The sequence below is a fragment of the Haemorhous mexicanus genome, chromosome 2, assembly GCF_027477595.1.
Source record: "Haemorhous mexicanus isolate bHaeMex1 chromosome 2, bHaeMex1.pri, whole genome shotgun sequence".
Classification (NCBI taxonomy): Eukaryota; Metazoa; Chordata; class Aves; order Passeriformes; family Fringillidae; genus Haemorhous; species Haemorhous mexicanus.
Genome location: NC_082342.1, coordinates 114,664,928 through 114,688,611, shown reverse-complemented (window position 1 = coordinate 114,688,611; position 23,684 = coordinate 114,664,928). Strand labels below are relative to the sequence as shown.

The 23,684-nt window shown below is 41.8% G+C and overlaps 1 protein-coding gene across 1 annotated transcript in view; it reads left to right on the top strand.

Annotated features, from left to right (window-relative positions):
* Positions 1-10,435: 10,435 nt before the first annotated feature.
* The window catches only part of MED14 (mediator complex subunit 14), a 34,842-nt gene continuing 21,593 nt past the window's right edge, over positions 10,436-23,684 (top strand). The window contains exons 1-9 of the mRNA XM_059839988.1: positions 10,436-10,626; positions 11,956-11,982; positions 16,314-16,419; positions 17,008-17,181; positions 17,605-17,734; positions 19,438-19,566; positions 19,936-20,043; positions 20,979-21,111; positions 21,653-21,803. Coding sequence (XP_059695971.1) covers positions 10,451-10,626; positions 11,956-11,982; positions 16,314-16,419; positions 17,008-17,181; positions 17,605-17,734; positions 19,438-19,566; positions 19,936-20,043; positions 20,979-21,111; positions 21,653-21,803 — 1,134 coding nt within the window. The 5' untranslated portion in view covers positions 10,436-10,450. The remainder of the gene's footprint in view (positions 10,627-11,955; positions 11,983-16,313; positions 16,420-17,007; positions 17,182-17,604; positions 17,735-19,437; positions 19,567-19,935; positions 20,044-20,978; positions 21,112-21,652; positions 21,804-23,684) is intronic.

Genomic DNA, 23,684 nt, shown 5'->3' with positions numbered 1-23,684 from the left:
GACCATGCCAAGAATCTGAGTCCTCCCATGTAAAATACCCAGAGCTGATAAACACCTGCCCTGTCCTTAACTTGTCCCTTCTCACCCCTCTCCCAGATGTGGGGATACATTTTGCCAGCACAGTGAAGCCCTGGACACAATTTCCTCATGCATTGTAATGTTACAAACAAGGAGGTGGTATGACACAAACCTAAGCCGGGAACCTTTTCAACAGGGAAACTTTGGGGTGAAATGAAGGGACAGCTCCAAATAAGAGCTCAGACTCAGCACTCTCTGGGGAAGTCTTCATTGTTTTCCTGTCTCATTTTAGACTGATAAATACCTCTTGTGCATAGAGATTTGTTGCTCTTTTCTGACTGGATTAACTGCAATTAAGATAGACCTTCTTTGCATGGAGAAAAGGCTCTGCCCAGCTATTCTGGCAGCAGAATAGCACTACAGAACTGCATGGTCTCTTTTTACCTATTAGAAACAGATTAACCTACACTGCAGAAGAACACTGTTTGTACAGTATTTAAGGATCTATCCAGGGAAAGGTGCAGAATAATCATCTTTTAAGTACACATTTCACTGATTTTCAGCAGCTTTCCCATGTACACAAGCCAATCCCTAGAAATGTTAGGTTTTTTATCTACATTCTAGCAAGTCAAAGGAACAGGAATTGGTTTTAGTTTTCATTCCTTGTTTTATTCCAGAAAATATTCAGTTTTTATCTCTTGATGTGCTGGTATTTGATGTACTGTGCCTCTGAGTAGGGCTCTACATGATGCTAAAGAGAAGGAGGATTTTTTTATGTCAATCTTTGTATGAAAACATATTATACATTTATGAAAAAAAAAAAATCATCAAAAAGACCGCTCTATATTTCTCTCTGCTCTGGAGCAGCCTTAACACAAAGTACTGATAAGTCTAGTTCATATGCTTTTGCAGGGAACAGGTTTCCAAAGTCCTGTTCCAGAGAGCCCTGATTAGATAACACATAACAGAGAGAAACCACGGGCTAGAGGACTTTGTTTTCATTTGCAGCTCATTAGAGGCAGCCCAGAGCTAACCTAAGCCTCCTGGCTGGGAGATACTGGATCAGGATAAAACCAGGCACAGACAAAATAGTACTGTTTACACTTGATACAGCTGCACCCTGAGTTCCCACACAATCAAAAAATAATAAGCCACCAAAGGAAGAGGCACTGTCTTCAAAAGCCTCCAAATCCATGCACTCAAATTTCTGCAGTCCAGTACTGGTGGGGGTTCTTGCACTATAAAGCTGGCCAAGAAAAGAACCTTTAGTCTATGGAGGAGACTTTACCCTCCTACAGCTTCAGATAGGAAATTAGACCAAACTCTTCTCTCAAAGGATGAGACAGGCAAGTGGTGGAGGCAGGTCTTAACCAGCTCCACCTAGACTAGTCTTAGGGCTCTCTTAAGCCAAATTAAGAAGGCCATCTTAGAGGGGAGGAGAAAGAAGAGTGTCCATGTGTATCTAATATAATTTCTGAATTCATTTAGTTAAATCAGTATGTGTTATGTGAGTAAGGCTTATGGTCAGAAAGCTAATTCTTAATAAAATGAGAAATAGAGTGGTGTCATCTATTACAAAGGAGACACGGGCTGAAACTACTGCTGAATTGCATGATGCCTTCTAAAAATACCAGAATGCAAGGATTAGGTACAAGTGAGTTAATAAGGTGTTGCATTCTGAAGGCTGCTTAAAATTAGCTGTGAATGTGCTTTTGCTTGTCCTAAATGCATTGCAGAAAGACATTTTTTTTTTTCTTCTCTCTCAGTCTTCCTTTGAGCTGTCATTCTCTGGGAAGTGTGGGTCTGTAGGCACTAGAGGGAGAGATATTGCTCTGTTGTTGCTCTTCTTTCCAATCTTGCTCTCAGGCCTGAAGGAATCAGTTCCAGTAAGAGACATACTGAGGTGAAGCACAGTCATTTCCCCACACAATTTGTTTTGTTTGCACTACAGCGCCATTGGGCAGTGCTGTGCTTTCTGGTGAGAGCACATTTCCACAAAAAGTGGATCAAATAATTTCCAATAAACTAACCAACCAAAAGATAGAAGGGGGATAGAAGGGGCTACAGCTCTCCTGGCTGAACCCCAACTGAAAATAAAACATTGCTAGGATTTACTGAGATTCTCCTGTGTCTTCTGTATTCTACAGCTGTGCAGAAAAGTAACAATTTTTAGCATTTTGCACAGTGCTGCAACTAGCCACAGGCTATTAATTACTTCTGCAATCAGTAGGGCAGTGAATCTTCCACACTTAACTGTAAGCAGCATGAACTGTGGGCTACATGCAGTTCTCAGGATGTGGTCTGTGCTCCACAAAAACTCTAAACAACTCTCAGCCAGGTGCTACCTGGCCCCACGCAAAGGATTTCCTGTCCCTCTGACACAACAGGCTGTATTTGTAGGTGTAAAAAGCTGGTGCTTCCAGGTGAAATACAATCCCTGAAGAGAGACGATTCCACCCTCAACCCACAATTTCTGATCTTCCAAAACTGGCACTGGCCAAAATTTCTGCCTGCATGGAAGCCCCTATAAGCATCTGAGAGCAACCTGCACCTCTTGCCCACTACCAAAATACCTTATAATCTACTAGAGGACCAGTATTCCTGCACTGCTACAGATATGGTTTTGCCTTTTTACAGTACTCTTCAATTTTAAGGGACAGTGAATAGTTGCTGGAGTTCACTAAGTTTGCAGCCACAGAGTTAAACATATTATCAGTTCTTCAGTCTGGAGCCAAACCTGTTCTGGCATTCCCCATTGTCAGAGCTGGCATCTTGGAGCTTTGTGACACAGGCAGTGCTTAGATAAGAGTCTAACTGTTACAAAAAATGCTGGTTTATCCCTTCTGGGGGAAAAAAATATCCCAATCTAGAAGCTATGCAAGAGGGAAGTTTCTTGGATAGCATCTTAACCCAGAAACTTCCTTCACATCCAAAGTCTGAGAGGAGGATGGCAGCTCAGACACAATTCTGCATGTGCTTACTTCTGAGAGAGAGGGTCAGCATTTAAACCTTACCTGATGTACAAAGAATTTGCAATTAAGCATGTTCTGGTACCCACCTTTGTCTTCAGAGGAGCGTGAGAGTTTGCACTGTCTGAACGTATTAGCCAGCAGCAGTTAAACACAATCGAGCTGTCTACTTCTAAGGTCAGGACAGAATTCTTCACAGCTGCAGGCTTTCTCCCACTGGGTATGACTAATCACATCTACTTCCCTGACATTCTCTCCATCTCTTTTAGGTGTTTGCACAGATAAATTCTTTCTGCCCCGAAGTGCTTTCATGTTGAAATAAGGGCTCACTTTGTATTTTTTCAGCACACATGTATCTTTTTCAAATACTGAGTAACACCCAGGGATGGTTAGATGGGGAGGAATAACAGGGTTTGGAAGGTATTGTCAAATCGTCCAAGTCCATGACTGAACAGTGCAATTCATCACTTTACTCCCTTGTGCCAGACTGCCAGATCAGGGGCTCTTTCTCCTTTGTAAGCTTTTCAAAGATGTGGGATTCAGAAAGGATGTCACTGTTTTGCTCCCATTTCAGAATTACTTGTGAACAAAATATTTTTTTATGCACAGAAAAATTGCATATTCTATGGTTAAAATAGTAAATTGAGTGGTAATTAACTTAATCAAAATAATAATGAAAATACTGAGGATAGCAAGGTCTTTAGCTGGCTTTAGTTCCAATCTGACAGAAATAAATCAATTTAAAATTTACACTGGATATCAACATTGTTAGTAAAGAAGCCCCAAAAGAAGCTCAGAGTAATACAGCTATGTTCAGTATTAAAAAAATCATCCATTTTGCCTTATAATAAGAAAGGGGACTTTTGTAAATTGAAGTAAAATCAAAGATTCTATTTTATGACTTGGAGAATGTTGCTTTTCTTAAGTTGATCACAACACATAATTAGAACTGGGGTGTGCTTTACTACGCACCACACAAGAGATTCTCTGTCTCACTAACCAGACTGACTGATGGAGAACTCTCAATCTGTTACTATAGGTCTTCTATCATTCAAAAAAATAGTTGTCAAACTTAATTTCACAGACAAAGCAGATCAAAAAAGAGATGTAAAATTATAATTTTAAAGCTTATAAATTTGAGGCTTTTTCTTTTTTTAGCTAGTTCCCTTTGTGACCCTTTTAATAAACAGAAAAAAGCAGAGCACGTGCAGTAACCAGCTACAAACCCTCTTCCTTTAACATACACACACAATTTTGCAAAGAATGCTTTATTTTTGGTGCAGTAAGCCCTGAACAAATCACAAAACAGTGATTTGTCGCTTGAAGTACTGGACTGTCAACAAATTAATTAATTTTAAAAGTACTTTTAATTTTAAAAAGAATAGCTAATAAAGATACAGGACATAAAATCATTTACGATTAAAAGGTCATTGATATTTTTTACTGGACTTTCAGCATAACATTATAGAAAAATTCTTACATTCATGCAAATGTTATAATGGAAAAGTCTAATCTTTTTTCAGTATTGGCATGTGTTTGATCTAATAGCAACACATGAAATCTCATTAGAATTTAAATATATATCTTAACTTTTATTGAATTGTAAGCTCTGTACGTTTATAATATGTAGCACTGCAATTACTGATACTGTATGTGGGAGCTCTCCCACACTATATCTGATTCTCTCACGTCTTCTGAAAAGAATGAAAGATATTCAACTCTTATTACTCATAATTTATATGGGCATTGGATATAACATTGCTAAATGTTGCAACACTGTATGAATTAAATGATTAACAAGAAATCTTTGCACTATATTTGCGTGGTATTATTTTTTATTATTTTAAAAAATACTTAAATGTCAAGTCCAGGAGGTGCCTGTGTGATTAAACATTTTTCTAATTTAAAAGCCTGACAGAGAAATGGAATGCCCACGCTCTGAGCCACACAAACACAGGACAGCTCAGAGCCTGCCTTGTAGAGCACAAGAAGGTCTGGGCTGCCTCGCACTGAGCTCCAGGGCTCCAAGAACAGTAAATGTTCAACTTCCCTGGGAACAGAAAGTCACCTGCTGTCCTTCCCATTGGCTCTATAATCCTGTCAGCTCCACAGTTAATAGCAACAGGTTCTGATCAACCAACAAATCCCTATCTGAGGTCAGGCTTCTGGGCTCCTCAGTAGGGCTTTTTACATACAGAGGGGTGCAGTGACTAGAAACGTGGAATCTTAGAATAAGCTGATTTGGAAGAGACCCATCAGGATCATCAAGTCCAACTCCTGGCCCAGCACAGGACACCCCAAGAGTCACACCATGTGCCTGAGAGCACTGCCCAAACACTTCTCAAGCTCAGTCAGGTTTGGTGCTGTGACCACTGCCCTGGGGAGCCTGTTCCAGTGCTGAACCACACTCTGGGGGAAGAACCTTTTTCTAATACCCAGCCTTAACCTTCCCTGACACAACTTCAGGCCATTTCCTTGAGTCCTGTCACTGGTCATGAAAGAAAAGAGATCTGTACCTGCATCTCCTCTGCCCCTCATGAGGAAGCTGTAACTGCAGTGAGGTCTCCTCTCAGTCTCCTCCAGGCTGAACGAACCTGGAACAAATTCCCCTCAGCTCCTCCTCATACAGCTTCCTCTCCAGACCCCTCACCATCCTCATGTCACACAGCAGGAGCTGGCCAGGCTGACACACAGACTGGCTGCAATGCTGGGCCATCACCCCCATCCCCGTGTCCCTACCACATCCTCCTGCCAGGCAATCCCCTCCTTCTCCTACGGCTCTCAGGCCCTGTCTGTGCTCCATGACAAGATGAGCCAGGCAGAGCTGCTCATCAAGATGGCTGCTTTACTGTGAGGGTGTGAGGCCCTGGCACGGCGTGACCAGAGAAACTGTGGATGCCCCATCCCTGGAAGCGTTCAAAACCAGGTTGGATGGAGTTCTGAGCAACACGCTCTAGTGATTGAAAGGTGTCCCTGTCCATGGCAGGGGGATTGGAACAAGATGATTTTAAGGTCCCTTCCAACCCAAGCCATTCTATGACTGTGTGCACGGGCCAGCCAAGCCTGCACATCAGGTCACTCAGCAGGACCCAGTGCCACTCTGAGTGTCCATGTGACACTGGTCACTCAGCAGGACCCAGTGCCATGAGTGTCCGTGTGACACTGGTCACTCAGCAGGACCCAGTGCCATGAGTGTCCGTGTGACACTGGTCACTCAGCAGGACCCAGTGCCATGAGTGTCCGTGTGACACTGGTCACTCAGCAGGACCCAGTGCCATGAGTGTCCGTGTGACACTGGTCACTCAGCAGGACCCAGTGCCACTCTGAGTGTCCATGTGACACTGGTCACTCAGCAGGACCCAGTGCCATGAGTGTCCGTGTGACACTGGTCACTCAGCAGGACCCAGTGCCACCCTGAGTGTCCGTGTGACACTGGTCACTCAGCAGGACCCAGTGCCACTCTGAGTGTCCATGTGACACTGGTCACTCAGCAGGACCCAGTGCCACTCTGAGTGTCCGTGTGACACTGGTCACTCAGCAGGACCCAGTGCCATGAGTGTCCGTGTGACACTGGTCACTCAGCAGGACCCAGTGCCATGAGTGTCCGTGTGACACTGGTCACTCAGCAGGACCCAGTGCCACCCTGAGTGTCCGTGTGACACTGGTCACTCAGCAGGACCCAGTGCCACTCTGAGTGTCCGTGTGACACTGGTCACTCAGCAGGACCCAGTGCCACTCTGAGTGTCCGTGTGACACTGGTCACTCAGCAGGACCCAGTGCCACTCTGAGTGTCCATGTGACACTGGTCACTCAGCAGGACCCAGTGCCACTCTGAGTGTCCGTGTGACACTGGTCACTCAGCAGGACCCAGTGCCATGAGTGTCCGTGTGACACTGGTCACTCAGCAGGACCCAGTGCCACCCTGAGTGTCCGTGTGACACTGGTCACTCAGCAGGACCCAGTGCCACTCTGAGTGTCCATGTGACACTGGTCACTCAGCAGGACCCAGTGCCATGAGTGTCCGTGTGACACTGGTCACTCAGCAGGACCCAGTGCCACTCTGAGTGTCTGTGTGACACTGGTCACTCAGCAGGACCCAGTGCCACTCTGAGTGTCTGTGTGACACTGGTCACTCAGCAGGACCCAGTGCCACTCTGAGTGTCTGTGTGACACTGGTCACTCAGCAGGACCCAGTGCCACCCTGAGTGTCCGTGTGACACTGGTCACTCAGCAGGACCCAGTGCCACCCTGAGTGTCCGTGTGACACTGGTCACTCAGCAGGACCCAGTGCCACTCTGAGTGTCCGTGTGACACTGGTCACTCAGCAGGACCCAGTGTCACTCTGAGTGTCCGTGTGACACTGGTCACTCAGCAGGACCCAGTGCCACTCTGAGTGTCCTTGTGAGGGGTTGTTTGTCTGCAGGAAAGCCTGAGGTCAGAGCCAAGGCTTATGTGAGACTTACCAGGCCTGTTCTCTTCCCATTGCTACGAGAAAATTTGTCACCACGTTTAAATGGCAGAAGTTGAAATCTGCTGAATGAAGAGAACAAACACAAATGAAAATACAGTTGCTTTTGCAAGGAGCCCTCTCTACCCCAGAAGTCTTGCTACTCTTTCCACCAACCCCACTGGCCCAGCTTTCTCCCTCACATAATTTTGCTTTTTTCACCCCAACAGATTTCTGGAACCTACTTCCAGTTCCTTCAAGCCACAGTTTTGAATTCAGGCACAATGCTCATCCTTCCTCGAAGTACTTGTGTCAAAGAATGGTAGCACTGCCAACCTCAGAAAGGCAACAAGAAGCAGGAAACTTAAATATTTCTTTTTCACTACTATTATGTAGGCCAGACAATTGTTTTTGAACTCCTAACACTCATCTCCATCAGTTAAAACAACTGATCTTGCCAAGTCTCCCAACAGCACAATTGCTGTGGGCACAAAACTGTAAACCTTGGCCTTCTGAAATTTCTCTGTAGCTGTTCCTCCTTTCTTTGAAAACAGTATCAAGAGCTTCTCTCCTATGCAGCCATGAGAGAGGAGAGCTCAGCACAATCAGTGCCACAGCACTAATCAACATCTCTCCTAGAGGAATGGGGCAGGGCAGACACACTGAAGACATCCAGCCCCCCAACCAATGCTGAAAACTTCACCAAGACCAGAGCTTTTCTGAGGAAGGATTCTAACAGCAGCAAAGTTAAACTCCATCAGAATTTCCCACCTGCTTTTTCATCAACAAAGTCTGAGCTTGTGCCACTGAAATCAATGGGAACTTTATTACAGACTAAATCAGAAGACAAGAGATGGGAATAAGGAGGGAAAACAATTTAAAATCCTGTATTTCTATGTTACAGTTCTTATAAAGAGCCTAATCAGATTCCTGTGCATATAAGTCAGTATTTTCTTCATTAGTGCAGCTAGTTGGCTGTAAAAAGGAGCACACTGCATTTATTCATGCATGTAGAGTGAAAAAAATAAAAGATTTTCATACATTTGGGAAAAAAATTTTTGAAAGGGGCAGACAAGAACTTAAAATACATTAAGCCAATACCTTATATCACAATATGATCCAGAAAGCATTTATCATTCTATCCTTTATAGATCCTTTAGAGATTAATTTATATAAATAGAATAAATATTTCTTTCATCTGTATTGAAAAAACCCCTCTCAATTAAAAAAAAAAAAAACCAACACAAAAAAAAACCCTGATAAAAAACCCCCACAGTCAAAAAAACCAACAAAGGTTAGATACAAATACATTTTAGTGATTTTAGCAGTAAAAAAATCCCAGTCAACAATAATCATCCATCCCCAGCTCAAAGGTTCATCTTACTGTGAGTGAAGCAGCCCACAAACCTTGCATGGCTCACAGCTGCAGCAATACTGCCCTTCCCACCTGGATGGGTTATTGCTATTGTTATTATTATTAAACTGATTACACACTTCTCAGGTTGAAAAATGTCTTCTTTAATATTTAACTTTCCTGGAAAGATACGTGTAAGAGGAGAGGTTTTTTAAAGTCTACACTTCATACAAAACAAATAGGACCTCTCCTTTTTATTAAACTTGGAGGAGTTTGGGTATTTATTATGTTTATTTCAGGGGTTTCTTTGTAATCATAAGGCAAGAATTTATGATTTAACACTTGACTGAATCATGACACAAAACACCCAGGATTTATAGTTTCCTTACACAGTCCCCTTTGGTAACCAGTACACAACACATCAATCTTCAGCTGTACACAGACCTCCCCTCTCCCTCCCCTCAGCGGTGCCAGTTGATCTGCAAGGCAGAAATATGAAAAAGTTCCCAATGCTTTGTGTTTATCCCCGAATCCCACTGGATGCTCTGCTGCTCATGGCTCCCTTTTCCCTCTTTAACAACGACCTCAAAGGATGGTGAATGCTTCTCATCTGGATACCCCTCACAATGTCCTGCACTTCCTGGGTCATCAGGAAGGGACTGGGAGCTTGGTGTCCAGCAGAGCCCACTGGCCCTTGACACCGCCAAGAGCTGCATCAAAGGCACTTTTGAGGCACCAAGTCTATAACCTGGTTCTCCTTCACCCTGGATTTCAGTAACATCAGCAGATACGGGGCAGGGAGGGGATCCTGCCCCTCTGCTCAGCCCTGTGAGGATCACCTGGAGTGCTGTGTCCAGCTCTGGGCTCCTCAGGACAGGAGAGACACTGGAGTGGGTCCAGTGGAGGGTGACAAAGGTGATGGAGGGACTGGAGCATCTCATTGAGGATACCCTGAGGGAGCTGGGCCTGTCCAGCCTCGAGAAGAGAGGGCAGAGAGCCCTGATCCCTGTCAGTGTCTGCAGGGAGGGTCAGGGCATGGACCAGGCTCTGCTCCTTGGGGTGATGGGACAAGAGGCAACAGGCAGATTGATGCCCAGAAGTTCCACCTGAACATGAGGAAGAATTTCTTTCCTGTGCAGTGACCGAGCACTGGGACAGACTGCCCAGAGAGAGTATGGAGTCTCCCTCGCTGGAGATATTCCAGAACGGTCTGGACACAATCCTGTGCCATGTGCTCTGGGATGGCCCCGCTTGACCAGGGAGGTGGGACCAGATGGCGCCCTGTGGTCCCTGTAGCCTCACCCATCCCAAGATCGAGCGGTCCCGTGGCACACGGGCAGCGCCATCCCCATGTCCAGTGTGTGTCCCTCTGTCCCGCCCGTGTCCCTGTGTCCCCGTGTCCCGCCCGTGTCCCCCCGTCCCGCTGCCCCCGCCCCGCCCGCGCTTCCCGGAAAGGTTCCCCGTTCGCTTCCGGTTCCGTGCCCCATCATGGCGGCGGCCCCTGCGCCCGGCGGGCTCTGAGCGCTGCGGAGCCGCCCCGCTCCCGCCGCCCCTTTCCCGCTCCGTCCGCGCGGGGCGAGCCGGGCGCGGTGCCGGCGCCGCCGGGAGCCGTTCCCGGGCTGCCGCGCGGCTCCTGCCCGGGGCCGAGGCTCCGCCGCCGCCATGGCGCCGGTGCAGCTGGAGAGCGCCCAGCTGGTGCCGGCCGGCCCCGCGTCAGCCCCGGCCCCGCCGGCCCCCGGCGCCGTGACAGCCGCCGCCAGCCCCGGCTACCGCCTCAGCACCCTCATCGAGTTCCTCCTGCACCGCACCTACGCCGAGCTCACCGTGCTGGCCGACCTGTGAGTGCCGCGGATCCCTCCGTGCCCGGCTGGCCGTGCCGCCTCGCAGCATCCCGGGAGGATGCGGAGGCCTGGCCAGGGATCTGTCCCGGAGCTCATCCGGGGCTGGAGTGGGGGGAGGTGGTCGCGATTTCCCATTCATAAAATGGTTTGGTTTTGAAGGGACCATAAAGATCACCCAGTTCCAGCCCCCTGCCATGGGCAGGGACACCTTCCCCTAGCCCAGGTTGTTCGGAGCCCCATCCAACCTGGCCCTGAACCCTGCCAGGGATGGGGCATCCACAGCTTCTCTGGGCAGCCTGTGCCGGTGCCTCACCAGCCGAACAGGGAAGAATTTTTTCCTGATATCTATCCTAAACTTACTATTTTCCCATTTGAACCCATTCCCCGTTGTCCTGCTCTCATTAATACCCTTGTCCATCCTCCCGCCCGGGGAGATGCCAGTGCAGGCAGGTTGGTCTCTGCATCAGGCTGTGTCCAGGGGCACAGCAAAAGCTGCTGAGTGATCTGTCATAAACAGAGAAAATTACTCTGAGATTGGCTGCTTAAATGCTTAAGTTTGCCCCCACATTACTGCCAAAAAATCCCAAGTGGAGTGCTGGTACTGGTATCAAAAATGTGAAACTGGAATGTCTGAAACAGATATTTTCAGGTGCTGTGACTCCTTGACTTACCTCTGTAGTTTTTAAAATACCATTTTATTATTTTTGGGAAATAAGTTATTTACATTTACTTAATGATTTGCTGTGCTGATGTTGTTGTGTTTGAAGTGGCAAAACAAAGGGATGTTTTTGGGCCAAGAAAAACTTCACTGAAAGCATTTGGACTCTGAATAAACCTGTTCCCCTCTTACTATGTTTAACCGTAGAGGTTCTTGTGGGGAAGCTGTGTGTTTCAAGAAGTGACATACAGAACAAATGGGAAAATATAGGTGTAGCTCTTGTACAGTCTGTTTGCCATGTCTGGAAAGGGTGCAAACAGAAGTTTGCCTGACGTGAGTTAAAGAGTGTTCAAATTCTGGAGAGGACAAGGAATTTTCGAGTTTTAGTTTGCTTTGAAGAAACTTCCAAAATATCAGTCAAGAAGTCATTCCTGTATGTTTATGATGTGTGTATAGTGACTGATCTCAGCAGCCTTCATCAAAGTTTTCAGTTAATTTGAGTAGTTCCAGTTTTTTAGTGACAGGTGACCCATGGTGCTATTTTTTAAATACTTTGTAGTTGTGTAGAAGTTCCTGTAACTGAAGGTGTCTAACAAAATTTCTGGTTGTCTGGAATGTAATAGAATGATATATAATACATCTTCTTTTTTCCCCTTTCTTTCATATAGATTACCAAGAAAGACTGATATGGAAAGGTGAGTTATGATAAGAGAATCTATAATACATATTAAAATACAGAACTTTGCTTAAATAAAATCCTTTTCACCTAAGTTTAGATTTTACGCAAGAAAATAAGCTTTGTCTGTCTTGCTGTGCCTACATAGTTTTGAGATTTTTTTTCAGCATCCTGACAATATTGGGTTTTGTTGGTGTTTGGATTTGTAGATTTTTGGTGGTTTTTATTTTTTTGTTGCTGTTATAGTAGGTGAACTCTGTTAAGGGTGTTTTTCTCTTCATGAATCTTGAAGCAATGAATTGACAGTAAAGCTGATGTGAAAGGGAACTGGAGAATTTAAATAGATTCTAGTTAGTGTGATAAAGAAATGTTTTGTTCAGAAGAAACAGTTTAACAATGACAACAAGGTAAAAACCTCTTTTCTGCATTTTTCCATATTACCTTGTCTTTCTTATCATGAACAGTTTTCTGCTCCTCTTCTATGTGGCTTTGAAGTGTGAAAATGGTTAGAGAGCAAATGTAAGAGACCAGAACAGCATCCTACTGAGATGAAAAAAATCAATTTACTTTTCTGTTTCTCATAATAAATGTTATGAAACCTGTCAGAATATTGTTCCCTTTATTTGACATGTTAGTTGACCTAAATTTCTTCAGAGAGATATAGGAGCTATGATATTTCTAAGAGTCTTAATAATGAATTCTGTGATCATTAATTGTTATCTCAAACCTTCCAAAACTCTCATAACATGTGGAATTAATCCCATTTTCATGGAATCATAACCTGGAATGATTACTTGTACCCGTTTTCCTTCTGCATAGTATTTTATTAAGAGAAACAGTGTGGGTTTTGATTTGGTTTAGTTTGGGTTTTTAATTATCACAGTATTTACTGAAGAAATTACTTCTGACCTGGGTCCAGAGCTCCCTTGTGCTCATGGGCAGGCTTTTCCCATCTAGATATTTAGCATTCCTAGGTAAAGTTGGGTTCTACTTTGTTGGGCAGCAACAAAGGGTGTGGGGCACCGACTTAAATCCTAATGGATTAGAGAAAAGACAATAGACAACCTTCAATGTACAAAAAATGTCCTATGACTGATATTGTCTTGAAATTAAATGTTCACATCCTTGTTAGCTTTGACTTAGAACTCCTCTAAACATTTCATCAAACTGGTGAAATGGATTTCCAGCTCTTGGAGGAGCTCATCTGTAGGAATGTGGCTTAATTATCCATATTTTCTCTAGCTTTGAGACTCTGATGGATTCTCTACTTGGGCTTCAAGCTCTGTTTCTTGGAGCTAGAGCCTGGTCACATGGCACATATACTTTGGTGAATATGTGATGGTGTTATCCTCTAATAAAGTTCACATAAAATACAAATTCTGAACTACAATGCTTTTTTAGAAGATGCTGGGATAAGAAAAACTGATGAGAAATTATACATCATGGTATAATATAGTGCTTTTTTTCCAGGGTCATTTATTAGTTATCAATTGTAGGAATAAATAACTCTTACATGAAAGTGGTTGGATTAAAAAAGCATTAGTACTGTGGTGGAAAAATTAATAGTGCTGAGTTGTTGGGGGAAATCCAGGGGCTTTCTTTTTGGTAATGTTGACTGAGTTTTGCACAGTATTGTTATCTTTTTCTGGTGACCTACTTCAGTCTTTGGCCACATCACTGTATGTGTTTGTTTGTTTTCCTCACATATAACTGGTTTTTCACTGGTTTAGGTTGTAGCTGTTGTACCTTGGCCTTTTGCACTTCTGAAAAGTGTCTGGTTCCATCTTCCCTACAATACCCCTTTAGATACTTGAAGATGTCAGTAGGATCGTGCCACAGCCTTTTCTTCCTAAGCAGGAGCAAATTCAGCTTCCTCGGCCCATCCTTGTATTCCACATGTTTCCTGCAAATGTAAATCCATCTTCTGATCTCCCCTTGATCACAGAGCAGTTCATCCTGTAGAAGGCAATTTGTTGATCAGGGGTGGTTTGCCCTTGGCAAATTTCCGATGATTGTTTAATGTTGTTAATTTCATGCTTGGTGTTTATCAGGACATAGCTTATAGAAAGATTTATCCCATGAATTTTTTTCTGAACTGAACTTAGGCCAACTGACCTATAGGTCCCAAGATCCTCCTTTGCCCTCTTGAAGAAGGACATGATGTTTGCCTTTATGCTGTCATCAAGACCTTTGATCACTGTGGATTTTGAAAATGATAGAGCATCTTTACAGTGGCATGGATCAGCTCCCCCAAAATCTTTGGATGCAACCCATCTATCCAATGGACTTTTTTATGTCAAGCTTGCTTAAGTGGTCCTTAACTTGATTTAATTCTACTGTAGCTAATGCTTTACTCCCCAGACTCAGCCATTAGTCTAAAGGATCTTAAACCTGAGATCCAAATTTAGCAGTGAAGACCAAGGGTAAAAATTGCACTGAGCAACACGATTGTTAGAAAGATTTTTAATTTTTGTTTCTTGTTCTTCTTTCCTGAAGTTTCTTCTTCCTTGAATGTTTATTTTTGTGTAGCTCAGCATGAGGTTATGTACCTATAATAAAAGGCAGTGTAGCAAATTTGAAGGCCTTTATGTTTTATTAGAGAAGTAGAGTCCCAATGCAGTTGTCATTCAGGGCTGATGGAGGTGGTTCTGGAAGCAGGGTTCTGTCAAATCAAAGTAACGAGTCTTCTCTAACTTCATTTAAGTGGTATTAATGGAACAGTTACCAGAATACTCTGTCTAGATTTGTCAATCATTTTCATTATTAAATTGTTGTGCTTTTTGGGAGCTGATTTTTAAAATTTCTTTTCAGTCACAGAACATCAATTTGAATTTTTCCTGCTATCGTGCTGCTTTCACCATAGATGTCTGACATAACTACTGGATTTTAGCAACTACTATGAGGAGTTCATCTGAGAGATTAGATTGCTGGCTTTCTAAAGTCTCACTGTAGTCATCTTTCAAATCTCATAAAGTTTTCCTGAATCTTTCAAAATTCTCAATATGTTGTTTTTATAGTGTGGTTACTGTTAGAGCAGTGTGTACGTATAGCTGCTTGTCCACCACTTGAAATCTTAATATCAGGCTGAATGCCATTCCAAAACATGTGCTCTAGAACACAGAGACATTACTGGCTTAATGCCAGTTGTTCTTGGATGAGGTTCACAGTATGTAATGGAAGAAACAGGACCAGATGGTATTAGTTGTGCTTCTAGCCTTACATGTTCATCTGCTACAAGCAGATAATGCTTGCACAAAAGAGTTAACCTCATTACAACCAGTTCTCTCAGCAGAATCAGGCTCTTTTCGTGCTATGAGTTTGTGTTTTACACATTGGGATCAGAAGGAGATGCAGCTTCTGTTTGGTAGAGGCCAATATCTTATGCACTAATTAATGTTCTTTTTGTCCAAACGCTTCTGTTACTTCAGAAAACCATATCAGGAAAACAGCTTAGGTTTGGGGTTTTTTCCAAACTAAGTAGAAAACCATGGTGAAATTAGTAAGCTGAGCACATAGAAAGGGAGGAACCTTTATAAACTGCTGATGAAGTGGTATTTCAGAGTGTATGGTATTACAGATCTACATAGTAGATCTGTGTCTCATCTGATGCATCTCCAGTGTAGATCTGTAATAAAGCATGAAAATCTGCCTGTGCCCCTATTGCATTCTCTTTTACAAAAAATAGCTCTGAAGACATGCAGACATACACTCCTTCATTTTGACTGTCTTGTACAAAAATGGTGGGAGGAATATTGAGAGTCAGTAAGTTCTTACCTCTATTTCTTTGCAAGGCAGGAATGGAAAGCAAAGTTAAAGGATGGGGTTTTTGTGGTCTTCCCCACCACCACCCTATTTCCATATTGTAGCCTACTGTGTAAAGATACTGTAAAAATGCTAGCATGATATTTAGTTTAGTATCTTATTTATTTATTTATGTAATTATAGTGAATATAAGTGTATTGTTACTGTCAGGTCCTGTAATCCTTGGGTATGTTGCCTACTTTAAATTTAAGCCTTGGGGAAATCCTATAAAAGCTGTAAAGATAATTTAGTTGAGCTCACAATGGAATTGTTTCTCTTACAGTCAGTAACTAATTCCTATTAATATATTTTTTGTTTCACCAGACAGTCATGATTTGTTAGAATCCATGTATGTTTTTAGGTATTCAAAACAGAGACTTTTTTCACCTTATATTCTTAATCAAACAAGCCACTGCATATTACTGATGCCTGCGTTAACACAATTAAAAGTTATCATTACAGCTCTTTTTTTAAAATTGTCATACAGTTAAATTACAGCTTTATTATTTATCTGAACATTGGCTTAATGTGCCATTTATTTTTTTCCAGAAAAATAGAGATAGTGCAGTTTGCAAGTCGCACTCGTCAGCTCTTTGTTCGTTTGTTAGCCTTGGTCAAGTGGGCTAATAACGCTGGGAAGGTGGAAAAGTGTGCGGTAAGTTAGACACAGGCTGGCATGAAACAGGCTCTGAGAGATATTGCTGCACCCTGACTTCTTCTTACCGAAGGAATTTTAAAAAATACTCCTGTTTAGAAATTGTATAATCTTGTTAATTAACAGTTCCTATTCCTAAAAACTCATCAGCAGCATAAAATGAAAGGCTTGTCTGCGCATAGTGTCAGGAGTGATTTGGGTTAAGATAACAAGACAGGGAAAATGGTGATCTGAGTGTGTTAGTTCTTATTATCACTTTCATCCTGATCTTGGATAAATAAGAATAAAGTCCAGAAAAACAAGCCCCTACTGATTACAAACAAGTATGGTTGCATTCCAGTAGCAATCAGCAGATAAAGAGCTGTGAGCTGTACAGATCCCCCACAGCAGCCGGAAAGGCATGTGGATTTTAAGTGTCCTTGCATGTGAATGTAAGCAGTGGCCAGAATATTCATTCTTTCTTTGTCTTGTAAATGCAGTTACTTGAATTGGAAGTGACAGATAAACTGAATATAAAGGGCCATTGATTTGTGCATTTTTTTTATTTGCTGCTTTTTTTTTTTTTTTCCAACTCCTTGTCCTCTACAGATGATATCAAGTTTCTTAGATCAGCAAGCCATCCTGTTTGTGGACACTGCTGATCGTCTGGCATCACTGGCTCGAGATGCTTTGGTTCATGCTCGACTGCCCAGCTTTGCCATCCCATATGCAATTGATGTTCTGACAACTGGATCCTACCCTCGGCTGCCCACCTGCATTAGGGTGAGTAACTGCCCTGTCTGGGGGGGTTTGGGAGTCCCCTCAACAGCATCAACTGCACAGTAATCAAACTAATTGTCTGTGTGCAGATGGTGCTGTAGCTCAACACAGGCCTAGTGCCAAGTCTCTGCAGTGTCAGTTTCTCATGCAGAACACTTCCTGTTTGAACAAGTTATGCTTTCCCAATAAAGCATTTCCTCCATTTATTTAGTTCCACCAAATTTAGTGATTTTATTCAGTGGTCAGTCTTGGGTAAAATGTAATCAGCTAGAAAGCAAATCTGAGTGTAAGATATAAACTTCATGGGGCAATGGCCTGTAGTATTTATATTTTCAGACTTCTGGTCTGGCTGGTTTTCACAATTGCTGCTATGAATCTGTTATACGTGTTTGAGGTACATAGACTTACTTGTGTTTATCATAACAGGATAAAATAATCCCTCCTGACCCAATAACAAAGAGTGAGAAGCAAACTACACTTCATCAGCTAAACCAGATCCTTCGCCATCGACTCGTGACTACAGATCTCCCCCCACAGCTGGCAAATCTTACAGTAGGTAAGAACTGGAGTTATTTTTTGAAGGATACATTATTGCAGGCTGATATAAAACTGCTGGTTTAACTCTAAAGCAAAGCTAAATGATAGTTTAATTGAGACCATATAGGATGCTTCATCTATTAAGACTGGAATCCTGTCTTTGTATGACATCAAAACATGTGGTTTTCCACTGTTTGAAAAATGAGAGCACTGATAAAATTGCTGAAATATTATTTATTTTCAAGAAGAAATCCTGTGCAGGTAATGCCAAAAAGTTTTAGACATTGTCTTGCTCTTTGAGTAAATGTTTTGTGAAACAGTCTTTGGGCTACTTCATCTTAATTTAATTTTATAATCAGTTAAACTTTTAGATCTTTCTGCAGAAACTCTTTGAACTTGAGTTTAAACAAGTCATTCAATGTTGCTTTTATAAGCTGTTTTGATATTCATGTTCAGGCACAAAATTTGTTCATATTTATGCATGGCTTTTGTTCAGCGGCTCACCACAGTGCAGATCTCTTAAACTGTTTTGAGATCTGATTGTATTTAGCTCAAACATTAAGACAACCTTTTGTACAGGAGGGATGGATATAAACTGGACTAGGCTATTGCAGATTCACAGAGAACAGGGTGGGAGTGGACCTAGTCCATGTTTTAAACCAAGACAAGGTTAGCCATTTGTAAACCATTCCCCACAGACCTAGATCAAAGATGTTCCTGAAGAATCTTAGTGCTAGTTTTCTCTAGTCCCTGTGTGAGTGCTTGCAGTATCAGTATTAGATGTATTTTTGTCTAATGGAAGTATATATGAATGATATATGAATAATATGTCTGAGCTCTTAGGAGTTTTCAGCTAGCTAAACATTTCAGTGACTATTATTTTCTGGTTTAGAGTGTGGTTTTTTTAAGAGCATGTCTGGGGTGCTCTTGAAAATGAAATTTCCTGAGTTAAATGGTCGAATATTTGCAGGAATATTGCTGAATGTCTTTAATTGTAAAGGTATATAACGTAGTTTGTTAAATGATTGAGAAGGTTGACCTGCATGTCAGACTAAAGACTTGTACTTACTTGTTTGCTCTGCCTCTCATTCTTTTTATGACCTTGCTTGCATAGTTTTACAGTCCTTGCTCCCAATTTGTGAAACAGATAGCAGTGTTCACAGGTGTGAGGATGCACATGTCAATTAGATAAATAATGTGCATAAACTTTGCTTATTGTGTATCTATAAATTCTGCAAAAGATTATCTTCCTCACATGAAAATGGATTTAAAATATTCTAATATTAAATGCATGCTTTGCAGTGAGATGTGTTTTCAGGGCTGCATTTCAGCCTGGGCTGAGATCCATGTTCTGAATGTCATTTGGGTATTGCTGAAAGCATTCATTGTTGATGGTAGCAAAGAATAGGAATATTTAAGCCAGATGTTTTGTTTGTCAGGCTGGTAGTCCGCTCAGTGTTACTCTGTGTTACAGAAGCACAAGTGTTAACAAGTTATCAGATTTAACAAGTTAACTTCAGGACAGTTTGTACATCTCTCTATGCTGCTTATTGACCTTGGGTCTGTTGCAGACTGTAAAATGTTCACAGTTGCACGGAAACGTAAGCAACAGAGCAGAAATTATAGGGAAGTAATCCATTATGAGTGCCAGGAGCTACCACACTGTTATTTTTTAGGCATCTTAGGAGGCTGAGTGAAATAAAACATTCTTGTCTTCCTTAGCCAATGGCCGTGTGAAGTTCCGAGTTGAGGGTGAGTTTGAGGCCACCTTGACAGTGATGGGTGATGACCCTGACATCCCCTGGCGCCTTCTCAAGCTGGAAATTTTGGTCGAAGACAAGGAAACTGGTGGTAAAGAAAAATAATCAAACCTTTACACTTTTTTTTTAACATGATATTCATCTCCAACACTGTATAAGTCTTGTTTATGCTGGGTTTTCTGCATATCACCGCTTAAGAGAATGAAGTTATATGTACTTGTCCTGTTTTGACCTTGCTTTATAGGCACTTAATACCTTAACAAAGCTATACAGTGACAATGTAGTAAAATGATTGACATTTCCAGAGTAAACCAAGAATTTTGTTGTTTGTTATAATACCTGGCATGGAAATTGCTCAGTACAGTTGTCTCTTTTTAATTTTTAATTTATCAATCTACTGAATTAATTTAAATACCTACTTTCCTGATGATTAATGTGACTTAATTTTCATTTGCTAAAGATGGTCGAGCCTTGGTTCACAGCATGCAGATCAACTTCATCCATCAGTTGGTCCAGTCCCGGCTGTTTGCTGATGAGAAGCCCCTCCAGGACATGTACAACTGCTTACGTATCCTTCTGAAAGGGGCTTCTGAATTAGCTGTCTAATGCAGCCTTGCTCTTGTTAGCTGGAAGTCAGGAAAGATGGATTCCTTGCTGAGCTTGGGGGAAATGTCTGGGCATGAAGTTATGGTGGCCTTGAAGTAAATGATGGCCTTGGAAGCAGTAATTCTCAGGTGCATGTCAAATTTAATTCTACACACTAAATCAGCAAAGGTGAAGGTGAGGTATTCAAGGCAGCAGGTTGTGTAGTAAGTCAGTGCAGCAGCAGGTAATTTTGGTTGTGTGGTGAGTCAGTGCAGCAGCAGCAGGTAATTTTGGTTGTGTGGTAAGTCAGTGCAGCAGCAGCAGGTAATTTTGGAGGTGAAATTCAGAGCTGACTTGGAAGTTCTGGGAGCTGGCAGTTCTTGCTACCAAGAACAGAAGTAAAGTGTAGCTGATGAGGGTATGTTAACTCTATTGTATCTGTGTAAATAATGAGAGGAGATACAGGGTGTGCAGTGATTTTCCACTTGGAAAGGGCAGATTGCTTGACAATATGAAATGGATTTCAGTGAAAGTCTGTCTGCAAGAAGAGTCATGTTTTTTTAGGGTGACCATGGGAGATGGAGTTAGTGGTAACTATAGGGTGAGTGGAATTTCTTTGTTGGTAATCATCTTTTCAGTAAAAGATGATGACAACCAGAAATCTGTAAAACTGGGCTGTGACTCTCCTGTCTCTCAACCTGTCCTAAGTTAGAGTTTAGAAAACCACAAAAATAAATCCCTTTGAGAAATATTTGGTGCTGTTTATATGTCTTTATCTCTGGATTCGTACATTAGTGTGTTTTCAGAAAGCATCTTACGTGACTTAGATGACAAAGGGTTGATTCAGTATACAGAAACAGGTTTGTGTAATACACAGACTTCCTGGACATCTTATATTTCCTTAGCTCCATGCATTAGACTCCTTCTGCCTGGCTCTTCAGCTGGAAGTCTTGCATTCACAAACACTAATGCTGATCCGAGAGCGCTGGGGTGACCTTGTGCAAGTGGAGCGGTACCATGCAGGGAAATGTCTCTCGCTCTCTGTTTGGAAGTAAGTTCATTTCAAAAGGACTGTTAACAAACAATAAATGAAATAACAGGAGGGATTGTATTTACCAAGCTTGAGCCATAATTTTTAGAATTGTATTTTCTTTTTGATGTGAGACTCCTAAATTCTTGTAATTAAGTACTTACATGTGTTATGTGATTTGCACATTAATGTACAGAAGAGCAGTGGATGCAGTCATAAATGAGTTTGTATTTACACAGATATCTAGAAATTGATTAGATCTCTGTCAGACTTCGACTGTATTTATTGCTTGACTTGCACTAGATAAAATTTTAAAAAGCAATCTGAGTACACTTCTGGTTGTTAACACTCCGTGTTAAATTTGCAGTCATCTAAAATTCTTCATGTAGTTACAGTTTACCAACAGTTCTGCTTTAAAATGTCATCTAAAACAAATGCCTTTTTCAGTTCAGCTGACATAATGTCGTTTTTAACCAGAGCACACAGAATCAAAGTTTAGCTACTGAAAAACATATTTTCTGTTCTTCCAGTTGCATGGTTTAATTATTCTATTTATTTTAAGTCAACAGGTACTTGGCAGGAAAACAGGGACTGCCTCTGTCCATAAGGTCACTATAAAAATTGATGAAACTGATGTCTCAAAACCCTTACAAATATCTCATGAGCCTCCACTGCCAGCCTGTGATTCCAAACTGATGGAAAGAGCCATGAAGGTAAAGGTTTGCTTTGCAGGAGCCATCTAATATGAAAAACTCAAGTGCTTTACACTGTCAGTTTGTTCAACTCTGATTCTATTTAAGGAGCTGTTTCTAAGATTTCTAGTAAGCAGTTACTGTAGGTTTTGTAATGTTTATGTGAGGACCTCAAATTGTTGTTACAAATTATTGGCCTTGACTTAATCTTTAAAATTGCACCTACTTCACAGTGCATTGTACCACTTGTGAAGTGGAATGCTGAGGCTGGGGGGAAACAACAGCAACATACCAGTTATTATTAGGGTTTGGCTTGAAATGCTTTATAGAGACACAGTTCTTTCCTTTCCTGTCTTGGAGCTCCTCTGAAAATCAGCTTTCCCTTATCACTGGAGTTGGCTACCTAGCAGTGCTATGCACTTTAGAAAATCTTACATTATGATTTGGAAATCTTGCGCTGAAGAGCTCATGTGGTTTGTTTGTTACAAGTGTGAGGTGAAACTTAGTTTTACATTATCACTAACCAGATTATATCATGTGGTTTATCTGAATGTTCAAATTCCTGTATTTTAAAGGTGGGATTGTTGCAGTGATCCAAAATGAGTAACTGCAGTCAACTTCCTACTTGGATCATGCTTCACTGGGGATAATGCTAGATGTTGGTTAAAGATAGTTAAGAAAAACTGCATTCTGGGTATTATAATAAATCCTCTGTAAGTCCCTCAGCAAATGTGGTTGTGATACATCAGATGTCTGTCTGTCATTATTTCTTTCAGTGTTTGGGTTTAGGAGAGTTAGTAAACTGAAGTGAATGGTGTAGTCTTCACACTTTCAGTACAGTTTTTCCACAGGGAAAAGCTCTCCAGCTCAGATCTTTCACCTGTCTATCTACTGATGATATCCTCCACCTCCTGTACATACTTTGTGTTTCAGCCTCTTGGCCCATCATTTTACCAGTGCTGACAGACAAGTCTGTATGGTGAATATGAAGAACTACCAAGGTTTCAGCTACAGAGGGAAGTGGGAAACCTTGTGAAGCATGGTAGCCTTCTACTCTACTTCTAGAGTAGGAATTCTACTGTTAGTATAGTAAATATATACTACATTTACTAATTTAGCTACTAAATACAGAGTTGATTTAGTGAAGGTTCTGTATTTATGTGTAAATCTAAGAACATACTCTTTATTTTCAGCATCTGCTGAAGATCCACTGGAGCTGACACAGTTTAAGCTCACTGAATCAAGTCTGCAGCCTGTAAATTAAGATATGAGGCCACTGTAAATTTGAGATGTATCAAAGTTAATGCTGTCCTCCTTTATGAGAACTTGCTTAGAAAAAATATCAGCTGTGGTAAATACAGTGCTGTTGTAGTGTTTGAATAATGATCTCAGCTGTAATGACGTAGATGGCACACTGGGTTTCTGTTTGTTTAAGATACTGTATAAAACAGTGGCACAAACAAACATGTTTATCTGAGCAGGTTGTTCTGCATTAACCTACTGAAAATTGGTTGGAGCTGTAGAACATGTAGTCACTTAGTGGGGAAGATTTAACCCATTGCAGCTGCTGAGGTGAAATGCTGTAGTGGATAAAGACATGATTTTTAAGGCCTTGTCTTGGAAAGCTTGTCTTTAGGGGAAGGTCATTCTGGTATGCAAAAGCTTGCACCAAATATAGCATAATTCTCTTCTGCATTTATCTCCTACACTAGAATAAAATTTGAGTTTAATTCAGCTTGAACAGCTTTCAAAGCAATGTGAGGTTACCTAGAAAAAAGGTTTTGCTGTAATCTGGAGCTTTGCTTATGCAAAATATGCGAATAATGTGACTGGAATGTGAATGAATGTGATTGCAAATGCTTTAATTTAGATTGTACAAATAAATTACAGTGAATGTAAGTG